The sequence below is a fragment of the Notamacropus eugenii genome, chromosome 3 (assembly GCF_028372415.1).
Source record: "Notamacropus eugenii isolate mMacEug1 chromosome 3, mMacEug1.pri_v2, whole genome shotgun sequence".
NCBI classification, from domain to species: domain Eukaryota; kingdom Metazoa; phylum Chordata; class Mammalia; order Diprotodontia; family Macropodidae; genus Notamacropus; species Notamacropus eugenii.
The window spans coordinates 277,515,946-277,542,280 of record NC_092874.1 but is presented as its reverse complement, the minus strand read 5'-3'; the positions used below and the strand labels follow the sequence as shown (position 1 = coordinate 277,542,280).

Below are 26,335 nucleotides of genomic sequence, written 5' to 3'. Positions count from 1 at the left end.
GGGCATTTTCCAGTGCGGCATATCTTAGTATTAGAAAATGACTGATTATGCCTACATCATCCATTGACTTACACTGGGAGTTGCCAAAACACAGCCAAATGCTGCCTTCTTTTACAAAGCCTTGACAGCAAGAACTTGAAAATTCAACAGAAAGAAATGTTGCTTGTGAGAGCTCCGTGTTCAGTAGAAGCACGATAAGCACTCCTTGTTTTTCTAGAGTAGGAAATCAGAATTTTTCTCTTTGATAAATGAGGAAATCCCAAACACCTTGAGTACTGAGGCTGAGATATGATTTTAAAAAGAAAGTCTGAGGGCGGAGCCGAAACACACAAATACGCTAGCTCCAAACCCACAGCCCATGAAATATCTGTAGAAAAGAGCTGCCAATAAATTCGGGAGTAGGAGAAGCCACAGAACGGCAGAGTGGACGAGATTTCTGTTCCAGAGAGCCTGAAAACCTCTCGCAAAAGGTTCTTCGTGCTGCAGACACGGAGCAGAGCACAGCCCTGCTGCAGCCGCCCAGCACCGAAAGGAGCAGATCCAAGCAGGCTTCAGGGACAGAATTTCCAGCAGCCACGCGGGTCCCTCCACCCACAGGTGACAAGGGTCGGTGAGAGGGTCTCTTCGGCGGGTCAATAGGGGAGTGGGGAGCCCCCATGACTCAGGCCCCCTTGGGAGGCACCAGCGGAGGTGGGAGCAGACCGGGGCTCCCCAAGCAGGCAGGACCCTGGATACATTGTTGAAGGTCTCTGCATAAACCCCCTGAGGGAACTGAGCCCGTGAGGCGGCCCTGCCCCGACCTGGGCAGCTGAACTTGATCTCACACTGAATAGCAGTCCTGCCCCTGCCCAAAGCCCTGAGGCTGGGAAGCAGCATTTGAGTCTCAGACCCCAAGCGCTGGCTGGGAGGATCTGGAGGCGAGGTGGGATATTCAGAGGTCAAGTCACTGGCTGGGAAAATGCCCAGAAAAGGGAAAAAAACCAAGACTATAGAGGGTTACTTTCTTGGTGAACAGGTTTCTCCTCCCCTCCTTTCTGATGAGGAAGAGCGGTGCTCACCATCAGGGAAAGACATGGAAGTCAGGGCTTCTACATCCCAGCCCACTCAATGGGATCAGACCATGGAAAAGCTTAAAAAGAGCTCAGAAAATTTTGAAAATTATGTTAGAGAGGTGGAGGAAAAACTGGGAAGAGCAATGAAAGACATTCAAGCGAAATATGAACAGCAGGTCAGCACCCTGCTAAAGGAGACCCCAAAAAATGCTGAAGAAAATAACACCCTGAAAAATAGGCTATGCTGAAGAAAATAACACCCTGAAAAATAGGCTAACTCAATTGGCAAAGGAGGTTCAAGAAGCCAATGAGGAGAAGAATGCTTTCAAAAGCAGAATTAGCCAAATGGAAAAGGAGATTCAAAAGCTCACTGAAGAAAATAGTTCTTTCAAAATTAGAATGGAACAGATGAAGGCTAATGACTTTATGAGAAACCAAGAAATCACAAAACAAAACCAAAAGAATAAAAAAATGGAAGATAATGTGAAATATCTCATTGGAAAAACAACTGACCTGGAGAATAGATCCAGGAGAGACAATTTAAAAATTATGGGCCTACCTGAAAGCCATGATCAAAAAAAGAGCCTAGACATCATCTTTCATGAAATTATCAAGGAAAACTGCCCTGAGATTCTAGAACCAGAGGGCAAAATAAATATTGAAAGAATCCACCAATCACCACCTGAAAAAGATCCAAAAAGAGAAACTCCTAGGAATATTGTGGCCAAATTCCAGAGTTCCCAGGTCAAGGAGAAAATATTGCAAGCAGCTAGAAAGAAACAATTCAAGTATTGTGGAAATACAATCAGGATAACACAAGATCTAGCAGCTTCTACATTAAGGGATAGAAGGGCATGGAATAGGATATTCCAGAAGTCAAAGGAACTAGGACTAAAACCAAGAATCACCTACCCAGCAAAACTGAGTATAATACTTCAGGGGAAAAAATGGTCTTTCAATGAAATAGAGGACTTTCAAGCATCCTTGATGAAAAGACCAGAGCTAAAAAGAAAATCTGACTTTCAAACACAAGAATGAAGAGAAGCATGAAAAGGTAAACAGCAAAGAGAAGTCATAAGGGACTTATAAAAGTTGAACTGTTTACATTCCTACATGGAAAGACAATATTAGTAACTCTTGAAACTATTCAGTATCTGGGTACTGGGTGGGATTACACACACACACATGCACATGCACACACTCATAGAGACAGAGTGCGCAGAGTGAATTGAATAGGATGGGATCATATCTTAAAAAAAATGAAATCAAGCAGTGAGAGAGAAATATATGGGAGGAGAAAGGGAGAAATGGAATAGGACAAATTATCTCTCATAAAAGAGGCAAGCAAAAGACTTTTTTAGTTTGGGGAAAAAGAGGGGAGGTGAGAGAAAAACATGAAGTTTACTCTCATCACATTCGACTAAAGGAAGGAATAAAATGCACACTCATTTTGGTATGAAAACCTATCTTACAATACAGAAAAGTGGGGGATAAAGGGATAAACGGGGCGGGGGACAATGGAAGGGAGGGCATGGGGAGGAGGGTGCAATTTGAGGTTGACACTCATGGGGAGGGACAGGATCAAAAGAGAGAATAGAAGTAATTGGGGGCAGGATAGGATGGAGGGAAATATAGTTAGTCTTATACAACACGACTATTATGGAAGTCATTTGCAAAACTACACAGATATGGCCTATATTGAATTGCTTGCCTTCCAAAGAGAAGGGGTGGGGAGGGAGGGAGGAAAAGAAGTTGGAACTCAAAGTTTTAGGAACAACTGTTGAGTACTGTTCTTGCCGCTAGGAAATAAGAAATACCGGTAAAGGGGTGTAGAAAGTTATTTGGCCCTACAGGACAGAGGAGAGGATGGAGACAAGGGTAGAGAGGAATGATGGAGGAGAGAGCAGATTGGTGATGGGGGCAATTGGAATGCTCGGTGTTTTGGGGTGGGGGGAGGGGACAAGGGGGGAGAAAATTTGGAGCCCAAAATTCTATGAAAATGAATGTTAAAAATTAAATAAATAAATAATTTTTTTAAAAAAATAAATAAGTTAATCACACACACACACACACAAAAGAAAGTCTGGTAGTTTTTTGACTAGAGGTTGAAAAATAAATATGAATTAATTTATTGACCCTTTGCTTTTCAAGGATCATGTTTACTCCCAGTCCTCCTCCCCAAAACACACACACACCACATGCACATAAGCACACACACACGCATGTATAACAATCCTTTTCAGTCTGTAGATAAGGATTTTTTTCATCCTGAGAGAACTTTTCCCACAAAATAAATATTGGTCATTTTTTGCCACCTAAGAATCAGGTGATATTTCACCTAGAAAATAGAAAATTTGCACAGGGAAAGGATACTGTGGCCATCTTCAGGTAAGGTTGTAACGTCATAAGGTTAGAACTGGCAGGGACCTTGGACTCTTATTTTGTTTGGTCCCTTCATTTTATAGACCAGAAAATTGAGGTCTGAAGTAGTTGAACATTTTTTCCTAAGGCCACAGAAGGAGTGAGTGTCACAGAGCCATCATTTAAACCCATGTTATCAGACTCCAAGCTCATCACCCTTTTCATTGCACCAGAGGCTGGCACGTGGAAGTGAGATAAACCCTGTTTTTCCTTTTTGGTCCCAGAAAGCAGAACTAGGAGCAATAGATGTGGAAGCAGCAGAGAATCCTATTTTTCTTTGATGTAAGGAAAAACTTGACTATCTAAAAATTGAACAGAGTTCCTGAGCAGGCTTCAAGAAAAGTCCTGATCACTTACTAGCTGTATTGTAGAGAGGATTCTCTCTCTACAATGGGGTTGGACTGGATAGCTCCTGCTATCTCAAGGCAGCTTTGGACTCGGAGCCCCATTTCTGACATCTAATAGTGATGTGACTTTTAGGAAGTCGCTTGAGCTCATCTGTAAAGTGGGCACTATGATGCTCGTGCTGACTCCCTCATGGGTCATTGATGAAGAAGCACTTTATAGATGTCAGTTACATTACACCTCTCAGAGTCTGGGATGGCTTCAGGCTTTTTCTTTGGTACATTGAAATGAAATATAGAAAGCATTTCTAATTTAAAGTTTTCATTCATTAACTCAAATCCCCACAATGTTTCTCTCTGCATTTCAAAAGCTAAGCTTGTACATTTCAGAGCATGAAGCTCATGCACACCAGAAGGAGGAGGAGGTTACTAATGCATATTATTTCCTTTTGATTTTTTTTTAAAGGCTGAATCCTGTCAGGGAGATTTAAGTACATTGGCCAGCGTGGTGACATCCTTAGCAAATCTTGGAAAAACAAAGGACATTTCACAGAGCAGTCCGGAGCTCTCAATGATTGAAAGCTTAAGTAATGGAGACACATCATTATCTGACATGCCGCAGGAAGTGCAGACCAGCAGTGATGTGACGAGGTAAGTCTTCTGTTGGACCATTAACAGGGAAACATCACTGTTTGATGTATATTCAGCAAGAATCGTATTAATAAATTTCATTTTAAAACTTGTACGCAAGGAAACAGCATAGTCTGTTCAGAAAGATTTGTGAAGATTATACACATATATAGTATATTTGTCACATTGAGCATTTAGAGAAAAATTTCATGTAGTGCAGTATTGCCAAATATAACAAATTAGCCATTTCAGTAAATAATGATAGTATGTATGTGGGAAGCATTGAAAATACCTTAAGAGTTGTTTCACTTTTCCCAGGATGATAATTAGGTCCTAGTCTTTCAGATTATTTGATTAAGTATATCATTTTGCCTACATATATATATATATATATATATGCCTATATATATATATGCCTATATATATGGGCCTATATAGGTATACATATATGTAGAATGGAAAGCCATCATAATATCATAGATTTAGACCTGGAAGGGACCTCAGAGGTCATCAAGTCCAACCCCCTTGTTTTACAGAGAAGAAAATTGCTATTCAGAGTGGTTAAAGACTAGCCCAAGGTCACATGGGTGTTTGTGACAGATTCAGGATTTAAACCTAGGTTTCAGCTCTCAAGTCAAGTTTTCTTTTCCATCATGTCTGGAAGCGTTTAAGAATATCAGTCTCTTGGCAGTGTGGAGTAAAATGTATTAACATGAAGTTTTCATTAATCATCTATTTTGGGGGAAGAAAGAGCTATGTCTTTTTCTGTATCATTCAAAATATTGAGAAAACCGTGCCTTAAGGTGCTTAATACAAATGTGGCTGAATAATTTCCCATTCCTAAGCATCTCTGAAAGACCCTGTACTCTAAAAAGACAGGGTGAGCAGTTGAGTGTCACGAGTAGAGAAATTTAGTATGAAGAAAAGAAGACTTAGAGGATGATGATAGCATTTTTCAAGTGCAATAATTTAGATTTTTTTGAAGGGTAGTCATGTGGAATAGTGATTTCATAGCATCAGGGGCTAAAAATCTGACCACTGAATCGATCCAGTAAGGCAAATTGGAGCTCAATGAGAAGGGGAGGAGCTTTCCTAAAAATTAGAGCTGTTCAAAAATGTAATAATCCATATCATTTATTATCATTGTTATTATTATTAGCTCTACAATCTAGAAAACATTTTACGTATGTTATGCTGTTGGATATGTGTAGTCAGGTATTAAGCTCTCTGTGATTGAAAGTGTCTAAGCAGAGGTTAGGAGTCGTAGAGGAGATTCAAGAATCAGGTACAGATTGGGCTTAAATTCTTGCCCAGGCCCTTAAGGTCCTAGTATTCTCTAAGCCACAATTTATGGACACAGCATCTCAGATCATTATAATTTCATGTTTAGATGTAACTGTGTACTTCATACTTTTTAAAAGTCACACAGCATTGAGTAAAATAATTTAGAATGATTCAGGACTACGGACTTTGTTATTTTTTTTCCATGATTAAAGGTATCCTCTTGAGAATATTTATTGTATCTTGAATGTAAAACGGTATCAGACTTCAATCCTTATGAGGTCATCTGTACACCTGCCATATGTTCAAGATATATGATATTCAATCTTTCTAACTTTAAGTTCAAATTACTTCCTTCCCCTCTTCCTAATAAAGTTGACATAGCTTGTTGTACACCTTTCTAAAGAATTTCTCTCTAGAAAATAAATGCAATGACCCCCGGTTTTGAAGAGAAACCTTCTATGCAATATCTTTTTCTTAATTTATGTATCTTAAAGGGGCCTCTAGATGTTTGATGGTATTTTTAAGCATATATGTAGTTCACAAAAAATCTGTCCTTATGTATGAATCTTTGCCTTTTTGGATGATTGTTTGAGGGGAAATTGGAGGTTCAGCCCCATGTGCTGAAATTTTAAATTTTAAATAAATAAATTTAATTTAATTTTAAATTTAAAATTTTAAAATGATGCCATACAAAAGTTTTAGCTTCCAGATTTTACATGTATTTCTTTCTGTTCTGGAGTTTGGCATTGCTCACTACTTGAGATCTCTCGTTATAGGGCATTTGACACCCTTGCAAAAGCACTAAACCCAGGGGAGAGTGCAGCATGTCAGAGTTCAGTAGAGAGCATGGAAGCAAGCGTACACCTGATGGCTGGAGAGGCAAGCATGAATATCGTCGAAATAGAGGGACCACTTCTCAGCGATGCACATGTAGCTTTCAGGGTATTTGTCCCCTTTTTTCTAAACTTACAATGTGTTCTTAATTATTCAGCCTCGTTTTAAGCCTGGCCCGGCTTCAAAGGTATTGTAGTTTTTTCTCCTGTTTCCGAAGTTAGTCAAACCATTCATGGTAGCAGTAATGTCATTTAAAAAGCGTATCTGTTCATGGAGGGGTGTCCCTAATAGCACACTGTGTTTATAAACAAGCTTATCAATAATGCACTTAATGGGGTTCATGTGCATGTGACCTTACATAAAAGTTAAGTTTAGTACGTATATGAACATGGAATGTTAACTGCTTTGTATGTGTTGGCATTCATGTTCTGATGAACTGATAACTGCTTTTGTTCAATGGCTAGCTACTTCCTCTTTCAGAAAAGATACATCCAAACCTAAGACATTTGGCTGTATAGTAACCGTACAAAGAACATAATCTTCTGTGTTTTTCCAAGCAAAGTTTAAACCCCTCCCTTGATTAAATTTCTCAGTAAATGTTATTCAGATTAAGTGCCTCTGAATGCTGTTACAGAGAAAGAGAAGCTAAAACTAGCCACCATTACAGTGAATTCCCAAGTTCTGAGAGCTTTCAGAATTCTGGAACCTGTTTTGGTAGGAGCAGAAGAAGATACATTTATGGTAACTTGCTACCAACAGTTTAAAACTCATAATTACAGTGAAACAAACAGAGGGATAGAAAATATGTACTGCAAGTTTTTTTTTAGGTGATCAACTTTCTTCATTGATGTTGGAACTGAAGCTTTACGTACCTTTTAAAATCTCTCAGTCCTGAGTTTTGCTGTCCAACTGTCTCACTGCTTTAGTCTGCTTTGTCTAGCTTAGATGAATCCTAACTCCACTCTTCAGGTGTGTAGTTTTAAGCAATCAGTTGTTCCTTGCTTAATTTATCTTTCTTGCATATTTAAGGGATTTTTCTAGAGTAGTCCTTAACTTCACAAATAAAAGAAAGCATTGCTGCCAGTTAAGTGTGGATTCATTCTATCTGGGAGGCTGGTGCTGTCATGATTAGGCCTTGCTGTTGGCTTGGATGTGAGTGTCTCCCTTAAATATCAGCTTTATATCTAGAATTTCTTAGATAAAATAGTTGCCAGTCCAGGAGACTCTATAGGGTATGGTCTTCTTACTTTCACCTCTGGGGGTATCAGTTGAAACCTATGTGATTTCCAACATTTTAGAAAAAAAATATCCTTCTACAAGAATAGTCCATGACATTCACCTTTCTGTAGTAAAGATTCTTTCCCCCTCCCCCGCACATTTTGTTCTTCCATTTAGAAAAATGTTTACTTTTTGAAAACTCTTTTGTTAATTCTTTTTCACCTTACAATTTCCTTGAAACAGGCAGTTTCTCTCCACCTTTGTTGAAGCAGTTTTAACTTGATTGACCTAGTCTGACCTAATTTCTTTTCTGCTTAAAACTCCAAACTGAAGAACCTTCAGCTTTAGGAAGCCTGGCATCCTTTCCTTGTTCTCCTCCTTTCTCCATCCCAGACACAGGAGCTACTTCCATGTTCTCTACTTGTCTTTTTTTTTATTTTTAATTTCTGGAATAAACCAAGTATTTCTATAGCATAGTACAATAAAAAGATGATTGTACATGAAACTGCCAATCTTTTTATCAGTTCTTTCTCTGAATGCAGATAGCGTCTTTCTTCATATGTCCTTTATAGTTAATTTGGGGATTTATAATAGACAAAAGAATTCATTCACTCAGAGTCTTCCTTAAAACATACTGCTGTTGTTGTATCCAGTGTTCTCGGTTCTACTCATCTCATTCTTCATTGTTTTGTGCAAGTCTGTTCATGTTTTCTAAGATCGTTGAACTCGTCATTTCTTACAGTACAATCATATTTCATCACAATCATATGCTACACCTTCTTCGGCTGTTCCCCAGTTGATGGGCATCCCTGCAGTTTCCAGGTCTTTGCCACCACAAAAAGAACTGCATCAACATTTTAGAACTGATTCCTTTTCCCCTAATCGTCTTTGGAAATAAACCAGGTAGTGACATTGCTTGGTTAAAGGGTAGAGGTACTTTAAGTCAATCTACTCATCTTCCTTGTAGTTTAGATATATGTTTCTGTTTCTGAGATTCCTAACAGGTTTTCAGGCATATGCCAAGGTGCTTATTTCTTGTGGCCCCCTATTGAGTTCTTGGAACTTGGTTCTTAAGAGTAATAGTTGTATTTTTAGATCCAATCAGAGTTTCCTTATTTTCATTATCCATATCCTGATACTAGATATTCCAGGTCATTTGGAAATCTACCTTTATTTCTCTTCCTAGTCCTCCTAGTGATTGAGGATGTATATTAGGATATTTGGATTTTTTTTTATTAGTGATGTAATATTTTATCTCTGTAGGAGATAGACAGGCAACATAGCATAGTGGCTAGGGCTCTGAACTGGGAGTCAGAAAGACTGAAGGGAAATCTCATCTCAGACACTAGTTGTATGACCCAGGACAAGTGTCTTACATTTTCTGTGCTTCTGTTTCCTTGTCTGTAAGATGAGGGGGCTGGACTTGATCGCCTCCAGAGTCTCTTACAGCTAGAGACTCTTACCTTATCAGATGGAGCCCCCACAGAGAGCGTATGGTTAAGATCTAAGGCCCATAACTCTGAAATGGTTAGCTTCAGGCAAAAGTTGTACAGCAGAATGTTCAGAAATTAGTAAGAGTATATTTGGTAAGAAACAAAGGTTTTCTTGCTTCCAATTTACTTTAATATAGCCCTCCATATTTTTCCATTCACTTTTTCATACATTTTCATTTGGTTCTTACAGCTACTTTGTAAAGTTGGGTATTTTGTTGTTCACAATTTCAGAGAAGTAATTGGAGACATGGGGTGATCACATTTTACCAGGCTGGCTTTCAGCAGCACTTTTGGTCCTTATTCTTGTCTTTAAAGAGAATCAGGAAGTTATAGAAACAAGTGGAAGTGTCGATAAATTAGAAATAAAACTTTATGGTTTTAGAAAAAAATCTCCTCTTAAAAGGATTGAAACAAGCCAGATGGATTTTGATTGTCCGATTTTCTTCACTCACTTATGAAAAATTTAAACCAAGATTAAACATTTTTTTTTCCCTTTTTCAGTTTGGAAAATGTTCATCATCTAATCACTAGGGCAGTAAACGTGAAGATAGAGAAACAGACTTGTATGTCTGAAGGACCTGGCTTCCTTTCTCCATGAAAGACATGTCTCATGGCTTATTACTTTTCTCGCCAAAACCACTTTACTCACATGAAAGATACAGATGTCACACTTTTAAGCAGACCTAGCTTATAAAACTGATGCACTAGTGGGTGAGTCCTTATTTATCCAAGAAAAAATGGAGTCCTTCTAAATCTCTGGTCTTTGGAGTGCATTTAAAACAAGCAAGTTTTACAGAACTAATTTACAGTCTGTATGAAGCAAGAAAGAAGCCATGCCCTGTGTGGCTGTGGTTCGTCACCTCTCATGTTTAACTTTTCAGTTTCCAGGCCTGTTTTTCACTTGGCACCATTTTCCCTTCTCTTCCCACTAGCTAACTGTAGGTGTATTATACCAAGCAATTTTGGAGGGAAAAATAGCTCCTAGGCAAGGAGAGACTTACTGCTTAAACTCATATATATATATAAGTAGATGGCATTATTATACATAAAATAGAGATTTACTTGCATGTGAATATATTATATGCTAGCCAATACATGGTATAGTCAAATAATTTTTGACTTATCGCAAATGCTATGGATTGGTTAAAAAGTATTTAACCTACCACACTAACCACAGGATTTTTGCATAAATACTCTTAATCTTGTTGGTTAAAACTAGTAATCTTTGGTAATTCCCCTAATTTTTTCAGGCTATTTTTTTCCACTCACCTGTGGTGAGTTCTGAAAAGGTATGATGGTTCCCAATTTGTTTTTCATCTACTTATTGGCAGATTCAGTTGCATCATTTGCTTGTCTGCAGTTCTCTTCAAAAATGTTTCAAGCAATTGCATTTCGCTGTTTTTCCCTAATATTTCTCCAGTGTTGAGTTCAGATAGGTTTTTGATACGTGAAATGTGAGTGCATTTGTCCTTTTGGATCATTGCTTTGTTATAGTGGGTAGAACAGCTATGGCTAATATTGAACAAAGGCAGTTGGATTTTCATTTTCACATTCATTTGTGCCTTCATAATATTTCTGTTGAACCTCTAACTGAGAACCCCTCTGTAGTCCATCATCTGCAGTAGCAAAGACAGGGATAACACATTAAAGACACCTCACTGTAAAATGCAGAGTGGATAAGTAAAAGCTTAATGGGACATGGAAGATTCTGTGTTGTATCTAAATTTCATTTCAGTTGAAATACAGAAGGGGTTTATTTTATTATGACCTGGATGTTTAATTTATTTGCACAAAGCAAGTAAATGTTCATTGTGTATGATGCTTTTACAAATGTAAACAAAAATGTTTAGTGTGTGCTGTCGTTGCAAATTTCTACAAACTTGGGAAAAGCAGTAGGTTCCAAAATGATGATACCTTCAAGAAGCAAAGCCAGTTGGCCCAGGCTTCTTCTCCCTTCTGCTGGTTTTTAGCTTTCGGATCACTTAGTCTTCTAGAATATTCTCTGTTAGAAGGGCCCTTAGAAATTATCTAGTCCAATCTCCTTATTTTACAGATGAGGGAACTGAGAACCAGAGAGAGGAAGTTACTCACCCACATCACAGAACACTAGCTGGAACCCATGTCCTGACTTTATTTTCTTTGTACCAAAAGCAGTTACTGTATTTAAAATAAAATCTTATTTTCAAAAAGTTTTTATTAAATTAAAAGTTTTTCCTGTCTGTATAGCTAATGTCCAGCACCCTAAAGTAAACATGTCAAAACATCTAGCCATCCTTCCTTCCCCCTTGTCCTCCCTAACACCCTTATAGCCCAGACCTGCTCCTAACTCCAGCTCCTCTTATTTCCAGTGAGGCCCCACAGTTTTTCCCTACTCCCAGAATTACAGCTTTGGAGTCAACTTTCTTCCCTCTTCCCTGATCCTCATAACCAACTACTTGCCAAGTACTGTGGATACTTCATGATGTTTCTTAATCTGTTCCATCCTTTCTAACAACTACCCTACCTTTATGATTATAACAGCTTCCTAGTTGGGTTTTTTTTTTGCCTCAGTTTATTCTTCTCCAATCCATCCTTTACACTGCAGTTTGAATAATCTTGTCTTACTAATAATGCACCTTTCTGATTACATCCCTTCCATTTCAAAAACTTTCTGTGGTTCCCCATTGCTTGCCAAGTAAAGTATAAATTCCTTATCCTGGCCCTGAAGACCCTCCAGAATCTGATTCCAGTCTGCCCTTTCAGCTCTACAACATTCATTTGTTCTGCCCTCTTTGATTTCTATGCCATTGTTCATACTATGCCCTATAAATGCCCTGTGCTCCTTTCTCCCCTCCAGCACCAGCTTAGATGCTACCTTCCCCATAGAGCCTTTTCTAATCCTCCCCTTGTACAAGTGAAATTTCCCATAGTACTTTGCCTAGATCTGATCTTTGCACTTAGAACCTCTCCCTGAACCATAACTCTTTGTATACATGTCTTCCCTGCCCTTTCCCCTATTACTTTGTCAGCTACTTGAGAGCAAGGTCAATGTTTGTCTATCCCCAGGACCTAGAACTTAATGGCCAATTTTGACAATAGGATTTTTGTTAAAAAGTGATTTTTAGTAACAATATTGCTTTACTTTGTTAATTTGCCCTAATAGGAACTCACAAAGTATTTTTGGTGCCTTGTTAAAGTTTGTCTGTTGCTTGAAGCCTAGAACATGGAGCTATCTTAGAAAAGGAAGGCCCCTGGTTTGAAGTTTACTGTACAGCAGAAAACATGTACAAGGAAACATGTTTATCAGTAATTTCTAATCCATCATTTTATTACCTGACTTTTATTTACATACAAATGCACTCACACATCCATATATATAGCGTTATTCCTCACTTTGGGAGATGAGACATAATCCCTACCCTCAGTGATCTTACAGTTTAGTAGGGAAACTGATAAGTACACACAAAGTTATAATAGGAAGTTAATGCATAAGAGTGCTATCAGACCTGAAATGGTTATCACCCTGAACTGATTGGGACTCTTTCTTTAAAAAAGTATATGTATATATCTATATATTTTTTTTTCAGTTAATAAGTGTTTATTTTTCTCACTCTCCCATCTTTCGCCATCAGAGAAAAAGAAAAAAAGGAGAAAATGTTTTAATGAGTATGCCTAATCTAGGAAAACAATTTCCTGAATTGTTCATGTCCAAAAATGTATGTCTTCATCTGCTTCTTAATTTTGTCATCTCTGGAAGATAATGGATAGTATATTTCCTCAGTCCAGAGCCCCATCTTTTTCAAATTGACCTTCCATCTAATTTTCAAATATTAGCATTCAGTGACAATGAAAATGACCACTGTCTTTACCGTGATGCCAGTGGCAGATACCTTAACAATGTAAATCGATCTGAAGAATACCATTGTAGCTGTCTCTCCAATACATAGTGAATATGTTTTACCTGTCTTCCAAACCCAAAGCACCAACACTGCATGAAATTTCAAATTTTGTTAAGAGTATAATAGTTAAGGTATTTAAATACACAAAAGCTGTATCCAAAAGATCCAATCTTTGTCATTCTTTTAAAGAGAACTGAATGTCCACCTTGGGTGTGGTTATAGTCTGATTCCTTGTCAGCTTGTCCTTGTGAACCATAAGCAGTAACTGACAATGCATCCAACCTTCCAATTGAAAAGAAGCTGCATGTTTAGCCTCATGAAGAGGGAATAAGTCCTTCTGGTTCTGAAGAACTGTCAGATCCAACAGGAATTAGTCTTTTTCTGTTTGGCCCCAGAGGGCAGAGCTAGCATCAATAAATGGGAATCCCAAAAGGGCAGACTCTGACAACTTCCCATAGAGCTGTTCAAAAGCAGAATGAGGGTTGCCCCTAGAGGTAGTGGATTCCCTTCAGTGGAGGTTATGAGGTAGAGATTGAATGACCATTTGCTGTATTCTTATTATCAGGGTGATTCTTTTTCTAGTGTGCATTATACTAAATAGGCCATGAGGTCCCTTGCAGCTCTGAAATGCTTTGATTACGCGGCTGCCTCTATCATTTGGTACCCTCACATTAGTTTCTCTGTGTCTCCTTAGTCATCAGTCAAACAAATAAAATGTCCGCCCAATGTGATACCTTTTAAAAATGCCATTTTCCTGATACGTAGCTAAATACTCAGAATTCACACCTATTTCATCTAATCAAATTACTTTTATAACAGCAGCAGTGTGAACATAGTGGGAAGAAGGGAAATGATTTTTATGCAGCTGGTATCATTTTTAATACTTCAGGCATGGTTTCAACTAGATAATCTCTAAAGTGCCTTCCTACCAAGATTATTTAATTCTCGGAATCCTCACTGAGCTAGTGTTGGTTGGCCTGAAGGGAAGGAACAAAATTATAAATATTTATGGAGACTTGGAAGGGCAGAGATCTAACCACTTGATTAATTTTATTTGTTGGGAAAAAGGTAGACAGTTTTTAAAAGATAATGAGCATTTTTCTTATAAAGGGGCAGTGGGTTGCACACTGTGTTTTGAAAAGAGCACAGATTTTATTTCATGTAGTTTAATTATCTGGTGAACTTCTCAAAACTACTTGAAGTAATCCCAGGTGGTTTTGTACCTATGGGTACAAATTTAAATTAGATTTACTGCTCCTGTCTGGAATTTGTTACACAAAGACCACTCCATCAGATGGTAATTCTCAGTAGACAGTATCCACATCAGCATCAGTACCTAACGCAGCTTCGTTTTACAAAACTGGCTGTCACAGTTGTGTTTGTCATTCGGATACCAGACTTAATCCATATGTGAATAGAGTTCAGTGCTAGATTTGACGTCAGAGGCTGTGGGTGTGAATCCTTATTCTGTCACTTGTCCTGTGTGACCTTGGGCAGATCTTGGAACATCTTTATATTTCAGCTTGTGAGAATGAGAGGGTCGGCCTCTGAGGTCCCCTCTGCAGTCTTTGGTCTATGAGCCTGCGGAAATGCCTCTGTTTGCTTAAGAAGCAGACGTGCCAAAATTTTAAGAGTTTTACATTTTTACCAGCATGTATATTAGCAAGACTTAGACTGTAACATTCTGCTCATTCCAAGTTTATTCAAAGTAAATGCATATTTAGACTTTTCCATCATGAGATAACTTATCTAACTCCCCTATTACCACTAGCTTACCATGCCTTCTCCTATGCCGGAATACCTGAATGTTCACTACATCGGTGAGTCTGCCTCCAGACTACTCTTCTTGTCCATGCACTGGGCACTTTCCATTCCATCCTTCCAGGCTCTGGGGTGAGTGTTTTGAAAGTCTTCAATATAAACACTATTCATAGCACAAATGTATTTTGAATAAGAAATTTGGGGACAAGAATGAAGGGTGGTGTGTTGGGGAATGAGTTTTTTTTTAATTCCTGAGTAATAAATCAAGAAATTCAGTTATTTTTTCCACCATGTAATTTTAAAAAATGTATATTTTTAGTTCCTAGTTATTTTTCAAAATAAAAATAGCCCTTAAGTAATCAGTTTGTATCAAATTTTAGTATGCAGATAAAATTTTCTAAGACATGATTGTCATCAGCATGTGCTTGATTACATTCTATTTCTGGAATAGCAGTGAATATCCACTTACCAAGCAATTCCTGTGTGCCAGATACTATGCCAAATCTTGGGGATAAAAAGACAGAAGTGAAACAGTTCCTGTTGTCAGTGAGCTTACATTCCCATATAAACATACAGGTATACAAAGTAGGTACATGTTGCCCTTGGAGGCAGATGAGGGATGCCAAAAGAAACCTCGTGGAGAAGGTGAGTCAGAAGGGAGGCCAGGGATTCTATGTGGTGGAAGTGAGGAAGAGAACATTCCAGGCCCAGAGGTGGGAGATGGTATTTTCTGATGTGGGGATGTCAAGGAGTAGAACCACTATGATTGACCTGGAGAGTGAAGGGAGGGGAATGATGGGTAAGAAGGCTAGGAAGGGGCCAGGAGGCAAAGGATTCCAGCTTCTTCTGCCAGATAAATAAATGTACAGCCAAATGTGAGCATGTTAATGGTCCCCCCAAGGATGCCTCCATATTTCTTAGTATACAACCATACAGAGCATCCAAATCTTAGACCTGAAGCCAGCCAGTCTGGGTCCTGTGCACAATTTAAGCACTGACCCATCCTGTGCTGTTGATCAGTGCACTTGAACTACTCTACATTCCACTTGGCTCATTTGCGTTTGTCTGTGGTACCTCCCACCTGCCTGCCTTTGAAAAAGATTGCAAAGTCTAAATCCACAGTGCTTTAAGACGTATTATCTTGTCGTAAATCACTGATGGAGGGCTCACTACATGCAGTGTGACTTGGTTGGAAGCAGCATTAGATGTACAAGGGGTGACTCACATCCCCTCAGACTTAACTGCCTATGAACACAGGATGTGGAGGGAAGGGATGAAACAAATGGCTGGTTTGGGGAGATTATGGGAGTTGAGAGAAGAGACAGGTTTATTTGTGTCCAGTGTCTTGTGTCTTTGTGTCCAGTGTCTTGCACATAGTAGCCACTTTCTGCATAACAGTTCAGCTGACCATCTGGTCCAAACCCCTCATTTTAGAGATGAAGAAACTGAGCCTCAGTAAGATAAGCAAACGTCTGATGAGGATCAGGCTGGCTAGTGGGTGAGGGGTGGCCGAGTTTACAGGATCATGCATCTCAAGCTGGAAGGGAGCTCAGAGTCACAACTGGTGTGTCTTACAGAGGAGGATGCCAAGGTTCAGAGGGGCCTCTGGCTCTGCGTTTGTCTTCTGTGTATGGCGGACCTGGAAAAAATGCCACAAGTCACTTGTGAATGTTTTGATGGTTTGATTTTCATAATTTTCCCCTGTATGGACAAAAAAATTTTTTTGCTTTCAGAATCTACGTTTTGATTATTTTTATATTTTTCAGTAGAGGGCAAATTTAGCTGATGTTAACAAATGGTTGATGCTGGGGAAGTCACTGGGTCCCTGAGCTGCTGATTGACATGCTTAAACCACAGAAAGTAAAAGGAGGATATTTTTATCCTCAATAGTAGACTTTTCAGATTGTCTGTCTTAGTAACAATAGCAAAAGAAAGGGCATCTTTCAATGGAAATCATTTGAATTTCCTTGTCATATATAACACCACTGATTTTAAGTGCTTCTGCTCAGTTACGTGTAACTGCCCATTGTAATTAAACCAAATATTGAAGGGATGGGAAAAAAGAACATTGCAGCTTCAGGTGATGGTATCTTCACTTCCACAGTCTTGGTAATGGCCTTCTGGAGTCTGAGGGAAAAATCTATTTCATTGTAACTGTCACAGGGATTTATGAAATTAGAATAAGTGATGAGGTGATAGTATTCAAGGGCATTCTTTGGAGTGTATGCTGTCTAATTTACTAACGTAATCTACATAGTTTACAGACACTAGTAGTCTGTTGACTTCATTAGTTAAGTATTAAAGATCCTGCGATTATTGTGCAGACCTGTGATATCGTTGATGGGGGAAACATCTGGTGAGAAATACTCTTGTCAGCTAGAGCAGAAGGGCAACTCTTCCACAGTAGAGAGTTTTGGAACATCTCTGAATGGGGGCCCTGAGAGTCCATAGCAGCCAGGGTCAAGAGGCAGAACCTGAACTTAGCTCTTTCTGACTCTGTTCAACTTGCTGATGTTCATAATGCTTAGAAAATGCCCCTGCTTAAGAGCACTGACCTTGGTATTGGGAAGAGAGGAGTTGGGATTCTACTCCTGAAATGTACTGTCATCCCAATGGACAAGTCATTTAACCTTCATTTGTCTTGTCCATGAGGATAAAAACTGAACCTGTGTTTTTATCAATACAGGGAATTCTGGATGAGGCTCTGCCACTAACAGTCTGGTAGAATTTCCTGGGGCACTGAGTGGTTACTTGAATTGCCCAGGGTCAATGATGTGTCAGAGGGGAGATTTGGCCCCTTGTTTTCCCACCCTTTCAGCTGAGAACCTAGTCTTATGTTTCACTGAAAACCAAGTCCATTTTGCCTCTTTTCCCATCCTCATCATCTCTGTCACTCAGATGTTTTCTCTCTCTCTCTGTTCTTTCATCCGTTTCTCACACGACAAGGTGGCTCTGCTCTGTGCCAATGCTCTCTTGCCCGTGGACCTCTTAGAGTGAGCAGCATTTCCATCTACACTTGCCATCCTCAGTGCTGCCTGTGTTTTGGCAGCACTTGGTGCTTCAGAGTAATTTCTTAGAATAATAATTTTAGACCTCATTTTACAGGGGAGTAAACTAAGCCCAGAAAAATTGAAACTTGATCGAGGTTATGCAGGTTGTAACTGAGTCAGCTTTTCTGACCCTCAGTCTAGCTCTTTCCCCTGAGCTGTGGATTTTCACATCAGTCTCTGGAGTCTGCTCCCCTCCATCTCCACTCATGGAAAACTTGAGGAAGCCAGGACTTGTGTTGTGTTCGGAGAGGCCGCCTGGTGCCAAGGGGGCACCTCCCTCCCCTCTCCTACCAGCATTGGCTTCAGTGGCCTTGGAGGCCCTTTCTGGCCTTTTGTTTGTGCTCCTTGGATGCTCTCAGGTGTTTCCCTTCTCCTCCCTTTGTGGCATGTTGGCTCTCCCAAATTCTTGAGTCTTCCTTCTCAAGGAGGACACACAGGGTTATCAGACACACCATGTGCAGGAAAAGACTTCTCTAGAAGCCACACTTCTCATACTGCTTCATGTTCTCCTGACTTCTCCCTCCCACAGGTAGCTAATATTAACCCTCAGTGGGTGGTTTAGCTTCAGCATTTTCCAAACTTGCATCTGTCAGAGGCTTGTTTCTTAAGGGAGTTTTCACTTGATTTCTTTTCAAGCTTAAAAGCAAAAGTTAAACATAGTCATTTTTAAACAGATGTCCCATGCTCTCCTGGTGAATCAAATAGAAATGTCTGCTATATTCAAGTCACTGGGCTGGGTACAGCAGGATGTTTGCCTAGGTATCTTAGTTCCTGCCTTCAGGAAGCTTATGATCTACTAAGGGTGGTTGACGTCTAAACACCACAGAATTACAAAGTCCTTTGAGACTTCAGGAAGGCAAGAGCATCCCAGGTATAAGGCTGCCTTCCCACCTCCTCTACCATGCAGATTGCAATGCCTGCCTTGCCTGCTCCTTAGTAGGAGTATAAATGCATACACAACAACGGCAGAGTGACTTTACTAGAGTTTATGGGAACCCAGCAAATTCTAGGCCCTTTCCTTTCAGTCTTCCTCATCATAATGCAGCCTCTTCACTGCTTGCTCTACTAGGGCACAGGCTCTCCTGTCTTAGCCCCTACTAAGGAAATAGATTGTTACTTGACTAGTCTCAGACACAATAAGCTTTCTAGTCTTTTCTGATGGGGACAGGGGCTATTTCATCCCCACTTCTTGGCCATTGTTTTTAAAAGTGTATCTTTAATCTGACTTCAGTCTGGTTTCTTAATTCCCGTTCTGTGAATCATCTTCAGTTTCTCCATCTCTTGATGTTTGGAGGCGGAAACCAAACATTTTACTTATACTTTTCATGAGTGTCTAGATTGGATTATTAATAAGGGCCAATATCAAGATTGCTTCCTTAAGTCACTAAACTTCCACAAGTCACTAAACTCATCTCCACAGATCCAGGTCATGAACCCCACAGAGATCAAAGGCAGAGAGCTTTCACACAGAACAAAAGATTGGGGGCAGCAAAAAACTTGGAAGCAAAGGCTATGTCCTTTGACTTGGGAATGGCTGGACAATTCTGCTCCTTAGAGATAATGTAATATTTTCAAGCCCTAAAATGCAACAAAGCTGAGGAATTCAGAGAAATAGGGAAAGTGATGTAGAGAGAAGAAAGCAAGAGAACAGCCTGAACCACAATTGCAATAACTCAAATAAAAACCACATTATAAAAGGCCGTTAGACTGATTAATTGCAATAAACAGTGTTGGCTGGGGAAAACAGATAATGAGACCTTTCCCTCCACTGCATTACAGATGCAGAATGTTACATTTGTGGGTCTGTTTTGCTTAGCAGTTTTAATTCTTACAAAGGAGATGTCTGTGGGAATGGGGAAGATATGGTGGGGGTGGGAAGAAGGCATCAGCAAAGTCCATTAATCTTCCCCTCAAATTTATCACTTCTAGTATTTGAACTGTGATGTGATTTCCCCCCATGGGCCAGTGACTTTATTTTCTATGATATAGCCATTTGCTAATTACTAATCACAGCTCTTATTCAGAGTTCCCCACTCTTGCTTTCTTTATTTTGTTCTTAGTAAAATGTCCTTTTAGCTCTGTGTTCAGAGGTGGGGGGCTACAGGTATGTAATGTTGCAGATGCTATTAAGTTTTATTAAGCTATTTTTCTTTGTTATGAGAGAGGGCTCTGAGATGTTTTGGTTACAGTGTCAGACAGGATCCATCATGAAATAACAACAGTATAAAAAGCCTGAAAGGGATCAATAAAACTGAATAAAGAGATAAATGAAATACTTCTGTAATAGTGTATTACTCACAATCCGTAATTAGTAATCTTTAGGAAGATCAAATGATTCCTTTCTGAGAAAATTCCTTAAATGCCTATAAATAAAACTTTCAAGTAATATCAGTAACCTCAAGAAAAAAAGTCTTACAGACTTTGAAGGCATGCTTTTTAACTCATTAACTTCATGTAGATGTTCACTTTATCAGGTTTATGTACTTGAATTTTTAGAGATTTTACATTTTTCTTCATATAAGTTCATTTTCTCTTTGTAGTTGTTGCATGAGTAACTTATTTTAATTGCTGTCACTGAGAAATATGAAATGAAACTGAAAATTTTTATAGCTTCAATACATTTTTAAAATGATGAAGACATCTCAGATAAATAGGCTGAATTTTAATGCAAGTTGGTTTGAAATATTTACTTATGTATCTCATTATTAACTCTTAAAACCATAGAATTAGCCATGACCCCTCCTCTTTAGTCTTCTCAAAATCATTTTAGTTCATCTACATTTTACTTTTTAAATGAATATATTTATTGCATACTGTTGATGGGGTGGTTACATAAACTGAGTCTTGCATTGTGTTGCTTTTTTCTCTTTACAGTCAAGAAAACAGTATTTCGTTAGTGAAAGCATATTGGAATGAACTCTTTACCCTCGGTCTTGCTCAGTGCTCTCAAGTAATGAATGTGGCCACCATCTTAGCAGCATTTGTTAATCGTCTTCACAGTAGCCTTCAACAAGGTAAAAAATGCCTCCTTTTCTTTTTCAGGGTAGAGGAGACTCTTTTACAAAACTTGATGTCTGGAAAGTTTACAAATGTGTTAGGTATTGAGTACCTTTTCTCCTCTTTTACATTCATTAACTATCAGAAAACGTTTTTTTACAAAGGAGTTAAAAAAATAGCATCCAGATGTAATAATGGGTGAAGAAAGCTGACCATTTCAGGTCAGACCTTCCAAACTCATTCACAGTGATTAGCCCATGGTGCATGTTTGTGAACTTGTATGGTAAAATGATTAGATACTCACGTCATCTGGTTAGCCTACCTCCAATCTGGGGTTGACATACAAGCACACTGGATTAATTATCACGAGATTTTCTGGTAAATGTAGAATCAGGGTAAAGGGAGTTAGCTGGCTGCCAAGGGGTATCTTTTTCAAATGATGGTGGTTAGAATCACCCTTCAGGATAGGTGTAGATTTGCCATGTGGCTTAGATATTTATGTCAGCCTGCCAGGACCCCTCTTGCCTTATGCAGTGCTGATAGGAGCCTTAGTAGTTCTTCATTTGCACCCCGGCTCTTAGCAACTTATCTGGGTGCCTTAATTTCATCAGTAACAAGTCACATGCTAGTTGCAAGTTTCAGTCATTCATTCAGCACCTGGCATGTGCAGAGGAGGAGCTTGTGAGGTCAGAGCAGCATTTATAACTTCTTTGTGCAGTCAGAGGAGATGCTACTTCCTGACCTAAATACTTCATCTTATTCTTGAACTTGAATACATCTTACTTTTAGGTTTCTAGGCCTTGTTCCTATCCAAGTACTTACCATTTCAGGATTTACAGACTGAAATGTTATTTGTAACTTTTTAAAAATTCTGGAAAATTGTATTTCTGCCCTCCCCTCTTCCCTCCTCAAACAAATATAAATATGAATGAATTCAGGTCCCCAAATTTTAAATCTTTGGAGTGTTTTAATTATTCCTGTTTTTGGCAGATAGTGGTTCTTGAGTGTGTTCTTTTAGATCCAAACTTCTAAATATTAGGTTTGTGACATTTTATGAAGAGGAGATTTTGCCTTTAGTATTTTTCTCCATGTTTTTGTATGCTGAATAACTTCCCCCTTTTGTCCTGCATGGTTATTCCATTTCATGCCCTTTTCAGAGGTTTTCAGATTTAGGAAGACTATCAGAATTGTCAGATTGATCAAATGGCACATAAAAAATGAAATATCACTTTTCCATCATTCCAGATAAACTGTCAACAGAGAGAGGAAAAGTCATGATGGAACACATCTTTAAGCTTCAGGAGTTCTGTAACAGTATGGTCAAGCTCTGCCTGGACGGCTATGAGTATGCCTATCTGAAAGCCATCGTGCTCTTCAGTCCAGGTGGGTAACCCTGAGCTCATTCTGAAGTTGGAGGCAGGTGGACAGTCTGCCCAGAGCACCAGTTCTTGCTGCTGATTAAATATTTGTGGCTCACATCTGTACCACATCTTCCTTATGGGACATTCCACTCCACTTTGTGGGAGCACAGACCCCTTCTCTGCCCCAAGAGCAGTGTAGGTGGAGACCCTAGCTCTGATCTTAGCACAGCATATCTCTGCTAGGTGTCTTTCGATGGCCAAGATCTCAGAAATGATGTTCTTTGTCTTTACAGATAAAATTCCAGAAACCTCACCATAATTTCTTTTCTCCCCCAATATATTTTTATTTATTTCATGAAATATTTCTCAGTTACATGTAAAAGAATTTTTAATGTTTGTTTTTTAAAATTTTGAGTTCCAAATTCTTTCCCTACCTCCTTCTCCTCCCCTCTCTATGGAACAGCAAGAAATTTGATATAGATTATGCATGTGAAGTCATGCAAAGCATATTTCCATATTAGCCATATTGCTAAAGAAAACACAGATGCTACCCCCGAGACACACACACACACACACACACACACACACACACACACACACACACACACACACACACGGAAAATAAAGTTAAAAAATATGCTTTAATCTTCATTCAGTCTTCATCAGTTCTTTCCCTGGAGGTAGAGTGTTTTTCATCATAATTCCTTCAGAATTGTCTTGGATCATTTTATTGATCAGAATATCTAATTCACAGGTGATTGTATAGTATTGTTGCTGTGCATGGTGTTCTCCTTGTGCTGATCATTTTAGTCAGCATCAGTTCATGCAACACTTCCCAGGTTTTTCTGAAACCACACTGCTTGTCACTTCGTACAGCACAATACTATTCCAACACAACCACACACCACAACTTGTTCAGCCATTCCCCAATGGATGATCATCCCCTCAGTTTCCAGTTCTTGGCCACCACAAAGAGTTGCTATAACTATTTTTGTATAAATAGGTTCTTTTCCTTTTTCTCTGATGTGTTTGGGATATAGACCTGCTAGTGGTATTGCTGGGTCAGGGGGTGTACACAGTTTTGTAACTCTTTGGAGGTAGTTCCAAATTGTTCTCCATAATGGTTGGACCAGTTCACACTTCCACCAACAGTGTATTAATGTCCCAATTTTTCCACATCCTCTCTAAAATTTGTCATTTTTCTTTTCCTGTTATATTAGCCAGTCTAATAGGTGTGAGGTAATACCTCAGAGTTGTTTTAATTTGCATTTCTCCAATCAGTAGTGATTTAGAACATTTTTTTCATGTGACTATAAATATCTTTTATTTCTTCTTCTGAAAACTGCCTGTTCATATCCTTTGACCATTTATCAGTTGAGGAATGACTCCTATTCTTATAAATTTGACTCATTTCTCTATATATTTGAGAAATGAAGCCTTTATCAGAGACACTTGCTGTAAAATTTTTTCCCCATTTACCCTGCTTTCTCACCACAGTTTCTAACAGAAAATGTTACACTTTGATTTTTAGCACTGTTTTTTCTCTGCTATTTCTCTATTATTAATTCCAGTGAAATGAACAAAAACTGGATTATCAGCTGCTGGATATTGAATACTTGACTATGCTCATATATTTTTCATGTTTATGACTTTGGATTGATTTTCAAAGACTGTGCAGAATATGTGAACTGTGAGAAAATCTGCTGGCCCTGAATGACACAGAAAAAACTAGTGAAACTTTTTTTTTTATTATTACTGCTTCCAATGTTCTGCATGAGATAATCATGTCTCCCCATTCCCCACATTAACCAGCTTTCCAGCTTTGTTTTCCTATTCCCTAGGCTCACAGACACAGCTCAAAGTGAAGCATTTATTCAAGTCGACATAAGATTTAGCTTCCTTAAGTTTAATAATTCCAGGTCCTTTTAGTTCTCATTTTTGTTTATTGTGGTCACCAGAGGACTCTTCTTATTTTTTTTAACTTTTTCTTAATTTTGAATATTAATTGGTAATATATTTTTATCATTGATGTCTTTTTGTGCTTTTGCTATTATAATTATTGATAATTGCCTTGAAGAATTTTCCTTTACTGTTTTGTGCTAGCGATGTTTTGTCTGCAAAGGTTAAACTGTTTTCAAAATCTGTAGTTTCAAAACTATTTGACTCAAATGATAAGAATAATCTTTTCTTAGTACAAATGTGGTACAGAATGTGATCTGCCAGATTTCTTACTGTTTTCGGAACATTTTTGATATCTTGTTTTCAATTCCTAATTGAAGTACAAAACAATAAGAATGACTGCCATTTCTTTTTATCTTTGTTGGCTATCTCTTTTTATGTAGAAATCTCCAAGTTTTAGAATTCTACTTGGGTATCAGTGTGTATGTCATGCCACTGGTAATAGTAACTTATCCTTATTGCCGGACAGCTACATAGTGCTGCACTGGATAGATCGCTGGGCCTAGAGTCAGGAAGACTCACCTTCCTGAGTTCAAATGTGGCCTCAGACACTTCCTAGCCGTGTGACCCTGGACATATCACTTAACCCTGTTTGCCTCAGTTTTCTCATCTGCAAAAATGAGTTGGAGAAGGAAATGGCAAACCACTCCAGTATTTCTGCCAAGAAAACCCCAAATGGGGCCATGCTGAGTCAGACATGATTGACGTGACTGAACAACAGTGTGCTTGTTGCACTCTGTGGTCTGCACAATTCTTTCCCATGCCAGTAATATCAGTGTGTCTCTTGGCTGTTGTCTTGATGCTGTGGGTCAGCTATCCAGCTTATTTCGTGTCCTTAAAATGTGGGAGCCACCACTTCTGTGGTCTTAGCAGGAGAGGTTTTAGGGCTGTCACCTCTTCATTCCTTGTAATGTAGGCTAAGACCACATGAACTTTCTTAGCTGCCATTGTACTGCTTACACACACTGAGCTTTTAGTCCATTAACTTCAGTCCACCAAAACTTTCAAAGGAACTGCCATAAGGCTCCCACCTAGTACTTGCCAAGCTGACTTTTTAAAATGCTCTCCTAATTATCAGGAACAGTTATATATTCTGTCCTGAGCTGTGTTCCTAGGTCTCCAAAAGCTTGTGGGCCACATCATTGTTCAGTGACCTGTCCTGCCCTTGACTCCTTGTAACAAACCACAAAACCAAATTCATCCACCTTCCTCACAGACAGGACCCCCCTCCCACCCCCACCTTGCTCTTTCCTCTGTCCCTTGGTGGCATTGTCACTTTTGCAGTTACCTAAACGTAGAACCTTGGGGTCAGTCATCTTCACTTCTTTCTTCTTTCTTCCCTATGTCTAGTTGCTTTGAGCTCTGTTCGTTCTTCCTAGGAGACATTTCTTCTGCCTGATCTTTTTGGTCCATTCCCATATCACCCTGCACACCTGAAAGTCTACAACAGCATTTATGATGACTTCCTCTCCCCCCCCCAACATGTGTGTGGTGTGCAGCCATCATGCTGCTTTTATTTAAACTTGGATCTTACCTTGTCCTTCCTCAGAAAACTTGTACTACTTCCTGATCCAAGCAGTTCTGAGTGGTCTTTCCTAACCTGGCCACATCTGCCTGATGAGCTTTGTTCCCTCAGTATCCTGCTCCTTCCTGATCTGTGCCTTCTCTAATCTTAGTGCCATTCCCTTTCCTCACTCGGTAGCCTTTCCACACCACCCAACCTGGAAGATATAACTCACATCCTACCTGTCAGGGACATCTTCTCCAGTTCACCTTTATGTCACATGCAAAGTCTGTGATTCCATCTAGAATGTCATGATCTCAGGTTTTATCTGAATGTCCACAGGCACTCTCTGTGTGCATTAGTCTTGTCATTCTCATCCTGGACACATTTGGTCTTCCCCAAAGTGGTACTGTCGGAAGGAATTCTGGCACTGGAGTGAAGGCATAGGAAAGACTTGGTTCGTGAGGAGATTATGAGATAAAGACAACCACTGCTTGTAATTTATTTTAGGCTAATGTTTAATGTTTCTTATTATGAGCTTCTTGTTTA

The 26,335-nt window shown here is 39.1% G+C and overlaps 1 protein-coding gene across 2 annotated transcripts in view; it reads left to right on the top strand.

Annotated features, from left to right (window-relative positions):
- Window positions 1-26,335, top strand: part of NR2C1 (nuclear receptor subfamily 2 group C member 1) — a 94,940-nt gene that overhangs the window by 60,872 nt on the left and 7,733 nt on the right. For both annotated transcript variants that reach the window (XM_072655609.1, XM_072655610.1), the window contains exons 8-12: window positions 4,284-4,468; window positions 6,508-6,673; window positions 14,926-15,047; window positions 20,840-20,979; window positions 22,208-22,345. In XM_072655609.1, coding sequence (XP_072511710.1) covers window positions 4,284-4,468; window positions 6,508-6,673; window positions 14,926-15,047; window positions 20,840-20,979; window positions 22,208-22,345 — 751 coding nt within the window. The remainder of the gene's footprint in view (window positions 1-4,283; window positions 4,469-6,507; window positions 6,674-14,925; window positions 15,048-20,839; window positions 20,980-22,207; window positions 22,346-26,335) is intronic.